Genomic DNA, 13,484 nt, shown 5'->3' with positions numbered 1-13,484 from the left:
AATTGGACTTTTGTTACATTTCAAATTAAATAATTTTGATTACTTCTAACCTATGCATCCTTTATGGTTACATTTATATTTATTTTAGGATATATCATATAACTTAAAAGATCAACAAAACTCATAGATCTTACTGGTTCAATTACCATTTCCATTTCTTGATGTTAAATTGATGTTAAGGAGTTACCTGTATAAATAAGGACATGCAATATCATTACATTCTTACCACCCTGACCTTACTGAATGATTGTTTATTTAATTGTCTGTTAGTGAAAAAACCCAGAAACAAGACTTAGGGGTCTATTTACTAAACCACAGGTTCTCCATCTCTGTCCTCAGGACCCCACACAGTTCATGTTTTGAAGGTCACCTGTAGATATTTCAACTGTGACAGTTGGTAAAACACAGTGCACCTGCTGGGTGACATGGAAAACGTGAACCGTGTGGGGTCCTGAGGACCGAGTTTGAGAACCACTGTACTAAATCTTGGATGGAGATAAAGTGGAGAGAGATAAAGCACCAACCAACTAGCTCCTAACTGTCATTTATCAAACACAGCCTGTGACATGGCAGTTAGGAGCTGATTGGCTGGTACATTAGTCCCCATTTATCAAGCCTTGGAGAGTGATAAATAGCACAGTGATAAAGTACCAGCCAATCAGCTCATTACGTCCATGTCACAGGTTGTGACAGTTAGAAGGTGTTTGGCTGGTACTTTATCACCGTGCTATTTATCACTCTCCAAGGCTTGCTAAATCTGGGCATTAGAACTGTGAGCTCATTATAGATATAAATAGCTCAAGCCCACCGTTGAGAGCTCTCCCTGTGCAAGTGGTGTAAAATAATGTTATTAAATGCATGAGAGGTCGTAGTAATAGGGAGCAATATCAGCGCATGTATAAGTTTTATTCACAATTTATATTTACTTCTGTCTGTAACATTTGCTTTTGTATTTTTCTCTTCTCTTTTTATCATGTATATTCCCAAATCCATATATCTTCCTCTTTATAGTCTGCCCCACCTCTCCAGTCCTCTACCTCACTCGCTTCTCACTCTCCCAACACTTTCCACGTTATTAGATAATTGTGGCTCTGTTGTACAAGTCCTACTGTGCTGCTCATTGTCCAGGTAGTTTGGAGAAGCTAGTTGGATGGGAGGTAATCAAGAGCTATAGTACACATTTATTAATTAACAGTTTCTTATATAGCGCAGCAAATTCCGTTGCGCTTTACAATTGGACACAATGATGCAACAAAACTTGGTAATAAACAAACAGTCAGAGTTAGGAAGGCCCTGCTCGCAAGTTTACAATCTATAGGGAAATAGGCATTGGTACACAAGGAAAGGCATTATCTATTGCATATTTGTTCACCGGATTGCAAAGGTTCTAGGTGGGTTGCATGATATCACATCACAGCAATGATGAACCCTAGTCAGAAAGAAGGGAAATTGAAGAAATAGAAAATATGTGGAGGATATGTGCGGACTGTACAGTGGGGATATAATCGGATAGGAAAGCTTATGGAAGGTTGAGTGAGCGGTTCAAGAATGTGACAAGCTAGCCTGAAGAGGTGAGTTTTCAGGGAACGTTTGAAGGTTTGGAGACTAGGGGAGAGTCTTATTGTGCGTGGTATGGTATTCCACAGAGTGGGTGCAGCCCGAAGGAAGTCCTGCAATCGTGCATGGGAGCAGGACATGAAAGTGAATATAAAAGTAGTTGAATGAACGAACCTTGGTTCACAAAGAAGTTTGTTTGACATTACAATGGGCCTTATTCAGAGTCACACACAATGCCAATGTTCACGAAGTTCAGCGATTTGTTTCTACTACGCATGCACAAAAATCCCTAAAACTTATACAACCCATGCATTACACAGAGTTTACACACAAAGGCACTGTTGCAATCAGAAATTACTTGGAACAATTATGGACATTTCTAGGCAATCACAGGGAGATGGCTTAGTCCTCAATATGGTGCCTCCACTTCATATTGTGCCACATTACAGTGCTCTAGTTTATATTACTACATGTAACATTACAGTATAATGCCCTCCAGTTCACTTTATACCGCAGTATAATGAGCAGGTCCAGGGGTGTAACTAGATATATTGTAGGACAAAAGGTAAAAGTTTGTAAGGGCCCCTATGTACCCATAGCAATGGCACCCTGTGCACCCACTAAATGGTAACTCTGCCCATGTATGCAGCCCTGCCCATCCTAACATAATCACACAAGTGTATAGATCACTGCCTCACTCATAATCTGTGCTCTCATTTCCTGCTGCTGTGAGCATTACAAGTTCTGTAGGCCCTGATGAAAATTCTGGCCTTATATGCCACCCCTAGAACAGTTTCTTATATTGAATAAATACCCTCAGGGAAATCAGCTTGTTGCATCTCTAGAATTTATACAAATATCATTGTCCTGCAATATCATACTGACTCCCCCTCCCGCTATAGCTGTCATTGTCATTAGCATTTTGGATTGGTCCTCAGTCCCCTGTAAATTGACAGCTGCATACTCTCCCTTTATCCAGACAGGAGCTTGCTGCTCGTATCCAACCAGGATGGAAGGATAGTGCTTGGGATGACATGTAATAGAAAATGACATTAAGGTCTATATCTACAAGAATTAATGAGACATGTATGTAATACGTGATCAAAGAAATGTAATGTTTGCTTTGATTTCACCGGTATTATCTAGAATACTTAAGAAGACTTCCACACACAATTTAGCATTTAGCACTGCACACTGAAGAAAGCCAAAACCATTTGTTCTGTTAATAACATGTATTATGTATTTAATTATGTTGCATTTAACCAAGCTAGATTCATGATGATTGTATAGTATTCATAAACCTATATGTACAGTAATAGGGGCTAACAGCCATTAATGGAAACTGTATGATTTGGATCCCTAAGAGATCTGGGGACATGTACTAAGCAGTAATAAGAGTGGAGAAGTGAGCCAGTGGAGAAGTGGCCCATGGCACCAATCAGCTGCTCTGTATAATTTTTAAGTATGCAAATTATAAATGTTACTTCAATGCTGATTGGTTGATTGGTTGCCATGGGCAACTTCTCCACTGGCTCACTTCTCCACTCTTTTCACTGCTTAGTACATATCCCCCATAGGGGAGATTTATCAATGCTTGGAAAGAGATAAACTACCAACCAATCAGCACCTAACTGTCATTTTTCAACCACAGCCGGTAACATGGCAGTTAGGAGCGCATTGGCTGATACTTTATCTCTCACTACTTTATCTCTCTCCAAGCTTTGTTAAATCTCCTTCATAATTTGCAGAAATCTCATTACACTATTATTTATGATGTATAATTTTGTTTCTATGTTAAAAAAAAATATTTTTGTTTCCTTCTTTTTAATTAATTTTTAAATTGCATTAGTAGATTTACTATTCTGCATTCAAGTAGAGAGTATAAATTAGCTTTAACCGGTGGAAAGATCTGTAGGTGGGATGCAGGGAAACCCCTTATGTAAAACCAGAGGGTGGGGAGATTCCTAGTGTAACTATCCCTATGGTGGGAGGGTGGGGATATTTTGGCCAGAGCATTCTTTCAATAAATAATTCCATTATAAGCAGGTGCTGCAGTTTAGTTGCAAAAATATTGCAAAACACTATCACAGGGAAGTACAAAGTGAATGTGGAGTAAAACAATGTCTAACTTTGTTCTTCTACTGTAGGTACCCGGGACATCACCCTCAGTGCCAACATTCCATGCCTCAGTTTACCTTTGCGTGTTTCTGCGGTCTTCATGGGTTCTGCAAAATGAAACCAAAGAAAGATGAACCGCAAGTCGAACAAGAGACGTCAGTATGAGGGACATAAAGTATGCCTACCGCTCAGGGACAGAGCCATGAGAATACTTGGGTGGCCTCTAAGCCAGAGAGCATGTAGGAGATTGTCAAAAAGCATTTCCCTTACAATGTCACAGCTGGGACAGCTTGCAATGTGTTGCAGAGCAATGCATTACTGGCATCCAGTGTGCTGTTTCCTGTGTAAGGGAATTCAGGGTATCCTATGTCATTGTGAGATGGCATAGAGGTAACTGATAGACTGAAAAGCTGACCATTGAATGTGTTGAAAGGGATGGAAATACTAGGGGGAGTGACCACTACCTTATACTGTCATCATATGGTTCCTCCTGCTTTGCTGAAGTGTCCCATCTCAAGGATTTAGCCAGCATGAGAAAACCTCATGCAATCTTATACATTTTATTTCTGAACAAGACAGTTTACATTTTTTTTCTTTAGATACCGGACATGTTGAGATGTAACCAAGGCCCTTTGCGGATACCGTGGCTGATTTTGAAAAGTGAAGTTACCATCTTAGTAAGACTGCTTAAATGACAAAGATATTTATAGTAGCTTACACAGGACAGTGGCTGGATGGCAAATTATTAGTTTCTCAGCTTCAGCAAAGCTGGTCCACTCATATTTACTACACTAATGGATAATTAGCTTGTTACTTCAGGAATGCTACAAAGATGAGGCTTGTTTCTTGCTAATGAGGAAAGAGTGAGAAACCTGTAGCAGTGACATAGTGCAAAGCTGATGCTAGTACACCGCTCATTATAGAGCAAGGAAGGAACAGGGTGCTGGATGAGTGCAATTATAAAGCACAAATTCTTCACATTAAGTGGCCTTGATTTACGCACATATAATCTATCAAGAAAGCAAATTAATTTGAATGTGTTATAACATTAAGAAGCTTGAAAACAATATACAATAGAATTTTCCTAATCAATGCTATTATGTAGAGAGGAAATCCTTTTATGGGCATACACAAATTCATATGAAAAACAGTATATTTAGCTACAATCATTATAAAATGATATACAGCATGGTCAGGATCATAATAATCTGCATTATTATAACGAGCAGCATGTTCATTATTTTTCTATACCATATTCCCTCATCCCCATAATAATAGTACATACATTGCTAGGGACTGATTGTACAAAGCAAAAATAGCTCCACATAGCTACTTTCAAGTTATTTTTGTATGGTTATACTTAGCTTTATGAAAAGTAATGTTTATTAGCCATACTTATTATACCAATGAATAAGTCCATATAGTACCGATAATAATTTTGTGTATAGTACAAGATTCCTAATACAGTGACTAAAATTATCCACCTCAAAAAAGCTGTACAAAAAATAGTGGCTATAAGTCCCAATGCTGAGGTGGGCGTATTTGAAGACGCATTCAGCACTATACCAGTAGCATATGAGCCTGTTTCATGGAAGGCGTACTTTCAAATACACTTACACTTGACCAGATCTTCAGCACAAGTTTTGCCGGTATAGAGATTCAGTTAGATATGAGGAGCCATCAGCAGCATGTATCAGCCCATTGTTCTAGCTGATTTCTGCTTGGACCTCTATAAGCTGCAAGCCGAAAAAAGCTGGTGGGGGATTACGCTGGAAACCGTTCAGAACGATTCCGCTGATAATTGAATCCGGCCCAGAATCTTCCTTCTCGTGTACAAATAAAGTAGCAAAATATTCAAACTGAAATATGGTAGAATATTATATAGTATAGACAGAAGCAATGAACATAGCACCTATCCGTTTCAGAGGAGAATCCACAATCAGCCAAGTGGTTAGCTAGTGCTGATACTATTCTCATCAGTGTATTTGCATCAGCCCACAGGCACTCGCAACCAGTACAGCTAGTGACCGGTGTATCTGCACCTCCGTGCAGGTCTGCCCCTAAAGGTGCCTTAGTGTACAATGGTATGACATTGCCACTTTCCTTCCTCTTTCCACCTAATCAATCACAAGGTGGCACAAACACCAAACTTGCATACAGACATAGGTGTACACTTGCACTGTGCATGCATACGTTATAATAGGAATGGGCAACCGCATATCTCAGCATGTGCCCTGAGCACCCTAAGCCAGTGGTTCTCAAACTGTGTGCCTTGGCACCCTGGGGTGCATTGGGACACTTGCAGGGGTACCCTGGGTTGGTGGTCCATTACCAATTACAATTATTTATGGCCAATGTAGTAGGCAAAACCAGTGCTAGTGGCTGTCAATCATAAAATATGTGGGCAAATAGAAGCAAATCTTGTCCCTCACCACACAATTAAACCTAAGGATGACATATAAACACAATTTACTTCATTTAATATTTCTTTCTAAATTTCTCGATAAGAAACTTTTGACCTAGGGGTGCCGTGAAAAAAATTCTGATACTCTAGGGCAGTGTTTCCCAACCACGGTCCTCAAGGCACGCTAACAGTCCTGGTTTTAGTGATATCCAGGCTTGAACACAGGTGACTTAATTAGTACCTCAGTTATTTTGATTTAACCATCTATGCTGAAGCCTGGATATCACTAAAACCTGCACTGTTGGTGTGCCTTGAGGACCGCGGTTGGGAATGCCTGCTCTAGGGTGTCGTGATTCAAAAAACTTTGAGAACCACTATGCTAAGCAGTACTTTAAGTGGGTTTAAATGCTTTATGTGGCTGAACCCAGTACAGTAAGTAATGGGCACCTGCAGCAACTGCACTCGATCTAAGCAATAATTGAATTGCTCTGTCGGTCACCAATTACTTAAAACACCCGTTAAAACAGTTGAAGCCAGGTGCCTTCACAGGATAAATGTATCCAACAATAACAGGGTGAGTCTTCCATATACAGAAATCAGATTCTGAAAGCCAAAATTTTTGGAGTGCGACTGAGATAGTGTGACCTTTGCTTTCTGATGGTGCATACATGTAAATGTCTCAAAATGCCAAAGTTAACTGCAATAGCATTAATACACATAGAATGAATAATTTTAATGAATAATTTTCTATCTGTTGTCTGTCCTTTATTTTTTAATTCATACATCTGTTTTTCCCATTATTGTGGGTGTTTAACTATAAATTACTTTCTTTAGGTGCTGAGAGAAACACTGAAGTGTAAGAGTCTTGATAGGGTTCTTCTGCCAAATTAATATTTGTCCTCTGCTTGACTTTTATTTGTAACTCACATTCACAATGCTGTTTTTTAAGGTAATTTGACTAGGGTATCTGTTATACAGTATTATCATAATCTTTTATTGCTAATGCACCAACATATTACTCATCTTTGTACTTTGAGGGGATCATAATATAAACATGCAAGTTACGACTACAAGACTTTGAAGGTAAAGATAGCCCTGCCCAAAACAAGCTTACATTGTAAGAGATGGTTGAAACACTTGATAGATAAGGTAGTGGAATAACAATTGTAGCTGTTGGTGGGGGGATACGTGTTCAAGGATCCAACCAATGTGCTAATTATTGGTTCCAGGCAGTGAATATCGGTGCATTGCTAGTTCCTGACCTCAATGTAGTTAATGATAACAGGTACAATGCTAGTTCCTGGCTCCAGCCTGTTTCTATCCCCAGGGAGTATGTTAAGTGTTCCACTTTCAATAAAGTGTAGATGTAAGTGGGGTAGTATCAAGATGTTAAGAGGATATAGAGGTAGTCAGAGGTGACATACACGCAGTTATATAGTGCAGGGTTTTCACCTCCAATTCTCAAATACAGGTTATGTTTTCAGGATTATTTTAATCATTACAAAGGTGGGTTAATCAATTTTGCTTTCTCATTCATTATCCTACTTGTTTCCACAGAACAGAACTGTTGTTGGGGTATTTGAAGATTGGAGTTGAAAATCCCTGATAGAGTATAAAAATAGTGTTCCAAATACCACAGAGTAGTGATGCGAGACTCCTATTCAGTAAGTGCAGGGGGTTGTGGTGGCAGCACTGATATGGCCGACTGGGTAAAGCAGAATTAATAAATATATTGTTCTTTGTAGGGGGGTTCTAAACAAGTAAGGCCAGGCAGTGTTATTAAAGTAACTGGAGTACAATTTAAAAAGCTGTTGTTTCAGTTACAGTAGTGTACCAGACAGGACCTGTGATTTGTGTTACTTTTATATATAGCAGAAAGAATAAGGTCTGACTGGGAGAAAATAGAAAATGTTACTAGTTTGCTATTTAGAGCTTGAAGTGATTATTTCTATTAACTTGCAATATGCCATGACATATAAGTAGCAATGTGCTGCATGGTTTTGCAACTAACTGTAGTTTAGACATCAGCGCCTCTCTAATAAGAAACTTGGAATAAGTTATTACAGATAAGGCGTGTGATATTTCTTTTTTCTAGTTCAGACTACATACTAACTTAACTATTAAATAGAAATGAAATGCATGATACCTTACAAATAATTATATGTACAATACACAATGCAGGGTGCTATTTGTATTGATAAGTTGCATGTACATTTTTCCTTTGTACAACGTTGCTAATATGAGATTTATTATTTCTTCTTTTGCATAGTCACACAGATATAAATATTTGGTAGAATAACCACTAATGACTCTCACCTGCAAGACTTTTCTCTTTTTTATTAATCCACAGACTTTCCCCAATTTCAAATATTTATAAAGCTGGTAAACTGTCCACTGCTGGTATTCCTTTATCTACTGGTATATCCTAATCTACTGGTATGCCCTCCACTACTAGTATTCCTTCATCTACTGGTATATCCTAATCTACTGGTATGCCCTCCACTACTGGTATTCCTTCATCTACTGGTATATCCTAATCTACTGGTATGCCCTCCACTACTAGTATTCCTTCATCTACTGGTATATCCTAATCTACTGGTATGCCCTCCACTACTGGTATTCCTTCATCTACTGGTATATCCTAATCTACTGGTATGCCCTCCACTACTGGTATTCCTTCATCTACTGGTATATCCTAATCTACTGGTATGCCCTCCACTACTGGTATTCCTTCATCTACTGGTATATCCTAATCTACTGGTATGCCCTCCACTACTGGTATTCCCTCCACTACTGGTATATCCTAATCTACTGGCATGCCCTCCACTACTGGTATATCCTAATCTACTGGTATGCCCTCCACTACTGGTATTCCTTCATCTACTGGTATATCCTAATCTACTGGTATGCCCTCCACTACTAGTATTCCTTCATCTACTGGTATATCCTAATCTACTGGTATGCCCTCCACTACTGGTATTCCTTCATCTACTGGTATATCCTAATCTACTGGTATGCCCTCCACTACTGGTATTCCTTCATCTACTGGTATATCCTAATCTACTGGTATGCCCTCCACTACTGGTATTCCTTCATCTACTGGTATATCCTAATCTACTGGTATGCCCTCCACTACTGGTATTCCCTCCACTACTGGTATATCCTAATCTACTGGCATGCCCTCCACTACTGGTATATCCTAATCTACTGGTATGCCCTCCACTACTGGTATTCCCTCCACTACTGGTATATCCTAATCTACTGGCATGCCCTCCACTACTGGTATATCCTAATCTACTGGTATGCCCTACACTACTGATATTCCTTCATCTACTGGTATATCCTCATCTACTGGTATGCCCTCCACTACTGGTATACCCTCATCTGCTGATATATCCTCATCTACTGGTATGCCCTCCGCTGCTGGTATTCCTTCAGCTACTGGTATATCCTCATCTACTGGTATACCCTCATCTGCTGGTATATTCTCCACTACTGGTATACCCTCCACTAATGTTATACCCTCATCTACTGGTACATCCTCATCTGTTGGTATACCCTCCACAACTGGTACACCCTTTTCTCTCACGTCCTAGAGGATGCTGGGGACTCCGTAAGGACCATGGGGTATAGACGGGCTCCGCAGGAGACATGGGCACCTATAAATAACTTTTAGTATGGGTGTGCACTGGCTCCTCCCTCTATGCCCCTCCTCCAGACCTCAGTTAGATCCTGTGCCCAGAGGAGAAGGGTGCACTGCAGAGAGCTCTCCTGAGTTTTCTGTGGAAAAAATAATTTTGTTAGGTTTTTTATTTTCAGGGAGCACTGCTGGCAACAGGCTCCCTGCTTCGTGGGACTGAGGGGAGAGGAGCAGACCTACTTAAATGATAGGCTCTGCTTCTTAGGCTACTGGACACCATTAGCTCCAGAGGGAGTCGGAACACAGGTCTCACCCTGGAGTTCGTCCCGGAGCCGCGCCGCCGTCCTCCTCACAGAGCCGGAAGATAGAAGCCGGGTGAGTATGAGAAGCAAGAAGACGTCAAAGGAGGCAGAAGACTTCAGATCTTCATGAGGTAAAGCGCGCAGCAGTAAGCTGCGCGCCATTGCTCCCACACACAGACAGACAGAAAGCACTGATGGGTGCAGGGCGCAGGGGGGGCGCCCTGGGCAGCAATAAACCTCGTTTTTGGGCAAAAAAGGTCACATTAGGCTGCGGAGGCAGCAAATAGATGATCCCCCGCCATTTTATTAAAATTGAAGAGGGACCGAAGCCCGCTGCTGGAGGGGGCGGAGCTTGATCCCTCAGCACTAACCAGCGCCATTTTCTCCACAGAGGCTGCAGAGAACGCTGGCTCCCCGGACTCTCCCCTGCTGAACACTTCAGAGGGCTAAAAAAGAGGAGGGGGTCACATTGGAGCGCAGTGAGTGGGAAGATTGGCATTATATAATAATATAAAAGCGCTGTCTGGATTTTCCAGTGTCAGTTTGGCGCTGGGTGTGTGCTGGCATACTCTCTCTCTGTCTCTCCTAAGGGCCTGGTTGGGGATTTATCCCCTTATAGGTATATCCCTGTGTGTGTGGGGTGTTGGTACGTGCGTGTCGGCATGTCTGAAGCGGAAGGCTTCTCCAAGGATGAGGTGGAGCAGATGAGTGGTGTGTCCCCGTCAGTAGTGCCGACTCAGGAATGGATGGACATGTGGCATATGTTGAATGCAAGTGTGACATCTTTACATAAGAGGCTAGATAAAGCTGAATCCAGGGAGGCATCAGGGGGTCAATCCTCGGATTGGACCGACTCACAGGGCCCGTCGGGGTCTCAAAAGCGTCCCTTGTCACTAATTGTGGACACAGATACTGACACGGACTCTGATTCCAGTGTCGACTATGATGAAGCTAGATTGCACCCTAAGGTGATAAAGAGTATTCAGTGTATGATTATTGCAATAAGAGATGTGTTGCATATTGCTGATGAACCCTCTGTTCCAGACACGAGGGTACACATGTTTAAGGGAAAGAAACAGATAATAAACTTTCCCCCATCTCATGAACTTAACAAGTTATTTGAAAAAGCTTGGGAGACTCCAGATAAGAGGTTGCAGATTCCCAAAATAATTAATATGGCATACCCTTTCCCTACACAGGACAGGGTACGTTGGGAATCCTCTCCCACTGTGGACAAGGCTTTAACACGCCTATCCAAGAAAGTGGCGCTGCCGTCTCCAGACACAGCGGCCCTCAAGGACCCAGCGGACCGCAGGCAGGAGACTACATTAAAGTCTATTCACATACTGGTGCTTTGCTCAGACCGGCAATTGCGTCGGCATGGGTATGTAGCGCAGTTGCAGCTTGGAAAGATACCCTGTCGGCTGACCTTGATACCCTAGATAGGAATGCTATTTTGTTAACTCTAGCCCATTTTAAAGACGCAGTCTTGTATATGAGAGACGCTCAAAGGGACATTGGGTTGCTGGGTTCCAGAGCCAATGCCATGGCTATTTCAGCGAGACGATCCTTATGGACCCGCCAATGGACGGGTGATGCGGATTCGAAAAAGCATATGGAGGTTTTACCCTATAAGGGTGACGTGTTGTTTGGGGATGGGCTCGCGGACCTGGTTTCCACAGCTACCGCGGGTAAATCTACCTTTTTACCTTTTATTCCCCAACAGCAAAAGAAAACTCCACAATATCACATGCAGTCCTTTCGGTCGCAAAAGTCCAGAAGAGGTCGGGGATCCTCCTTCCTTGCCAGAGGTAAGAGTAGAGGAAAGAGAGCACCTGCTTCGGCTGGTGCCCAGGAACGGAAGTCCTGCCCGGCTTCTACAAAACCCACTGCATGACGCTGGGGCTCCCCTGCGGGAGTCCGCACCAGTGGGGGCACGCCTTCGACTCTTCAGCCAGGTCTGGGTCAGGTCAGACGTGAATCCTTGGGCGTTGGAAATAGTTTCCCAAGGCTACAAACTGGAATTCGAAGAGGTGCCCCCACGCCGATTTTTCAAGTCGGCCTTACCAACTTCTACCCCAGAGCGGGATGTAGTGTTAGCTGCAATTCAAACGCTGTGTCAACAGCAAGTAATTATCAGGGTTCCCCTGAACCAACAGGGAAAAGGGTACTATTCGACCCTCTTTGTGGTCCCGAAGCCGGATGATTCGGTCAGACCCATGTTAAATCTAAAATCCCTAAACCTGTACTTGAAAATATTCAAATTCAAGATGGAATCGCTCCGAGCGGTAATAGCCAGCCTGGAGGGGGGGGGATTTTATGGTGTCACTGGACATAAAGGATGCTTACCTTCATGTCCCCATATATCCCTCTCATCAGGAGTACCTGAGATTCGCTGTACAGGATTGTCATTACCAGTTTCAGACGTTGCCGTTTGGGCTTTCCACGGCCCCGAGGATTTTCACCAAGATAATGGCGGAAATGATGGTGGTCCTGCGCAAGCAAGGAGTCACAATTATCCCATACTTGGACGATCTCCTGATAAAGGCGAGATCAAAAGAGCAATTGCTGAGAAACGTGTCACTCTCTCTGAGAGTACTCCAGCAACACAGTTGGATTCTCAATCTACCGAAGTCACAGTTGGTTCCAACAACTCGACTAGCGTTCCTAGGTATGATACTGGACACGGAACAAAAGAAGGTTTTTCTCCCGTTGGAAAAAGCCCAGGACCTCCAGAACATGGTCAGAGACCTGCTAAAGCCAAAAAGAGTGTCAGTTTATCAATGCACTCGTGTTCTGGGGAAAATGGTGGCAGCCTACGAGGCCATCCCCTTCGGCAGGTTCCATGCGAGGATGTTTCAATGGGACCTTCTGGACAAATGGTCCGGGTCCCATCTACAATTACATCAAAAGATAACACTGTCCCCCAGGGCCAGGGTGTCTCTTCTATGGTGGCTGCAAAGTGCTCACCTCCTAGAGGGTCGCAGATTCGGCATTCAGGACTGAGTTCTGGTAACCACGGACGCGAGCCTCCGAGGATGGAGAGCAGTCACCCAAGGAAGAAATTTTCAAGGACTTATGGACAAGCCAGGAGTCCTGCCTGCACATCAACGTGTTTGAATTAAGGGCCATATACCACGGCCTTCGACAAGCGGAGAGTCTTCTACGAAACCTATCGGTGCTGATTCAATCGGACAATGTCACAGCAGTGGCTCATGTGAACCGCCAAGGCGGGACAAGGAGCAGAGTCGCGATGGCAGAAGCCACCAGGATTCTTCGCTGGGCGGAAAATCACGTAAGCGCTCTGTCAGCTGTCTTCATTCCAGGTGTGGACAACTGGGAGGCAGACTTCCTCAGCAGACACGATCTCCATCCAGGAGAGTGGGGCTTCATCAAGAAGTCTTTGCAGAGATAACGGGTCTTTGGGGAGTTCCTCAAATAGACATGATGGCGTCACGCCTCA

The 13,484-nt window shown here is 42.7% G+C and overlaps 1 protein-coding gene across 1 annotated transcript in view; it reads left to right on the top strand.

Moving 5' to 3' along the window:
• Positions 1 to 6,338, top strand: part of BLACAT1 (BLACAT1 overlapping LEMD1 locus) — a 32,982-nt gene extending 26,644 nt beyond the window's left edge. Inside the window, exon 2 of the mRNA XM_063955135.1 lies at positions 3,705 to 6,338. Coding sequence (XP_063811205.1) covers positions 3,705 to 3,840 — 136 coding nt within the window. The 3' untranslated portion in view covers positions 3,841 to 6,338. The remainder of the gene's footprint in view (positions 1 to 3,704) is intronic.
• Positions 6,339 to 13,484: the final 7,146 nt, after the last annotated feature.

This window comes from Pseudophryne corroboree, chromosome 2, assembly GCF_028390025.1.
Source record: "Pseudophryne corroboree isolate aPseCor3 chromosome 2, aPseCor3.hap2, whole genome shotgun sequence".
Classification (NCBI taxonomy): Eukaryota; Metazoa; Chordata; class Amphibia; order Anura; family Myobatrachidae; genus Pseudophryne; species Pseudophryne corroboree.
The sequence above is the reverse complement of the archived record's forward strand: the minus strand, read 5'-3'. Positions and strand labels throughout refer to the sequence as shown.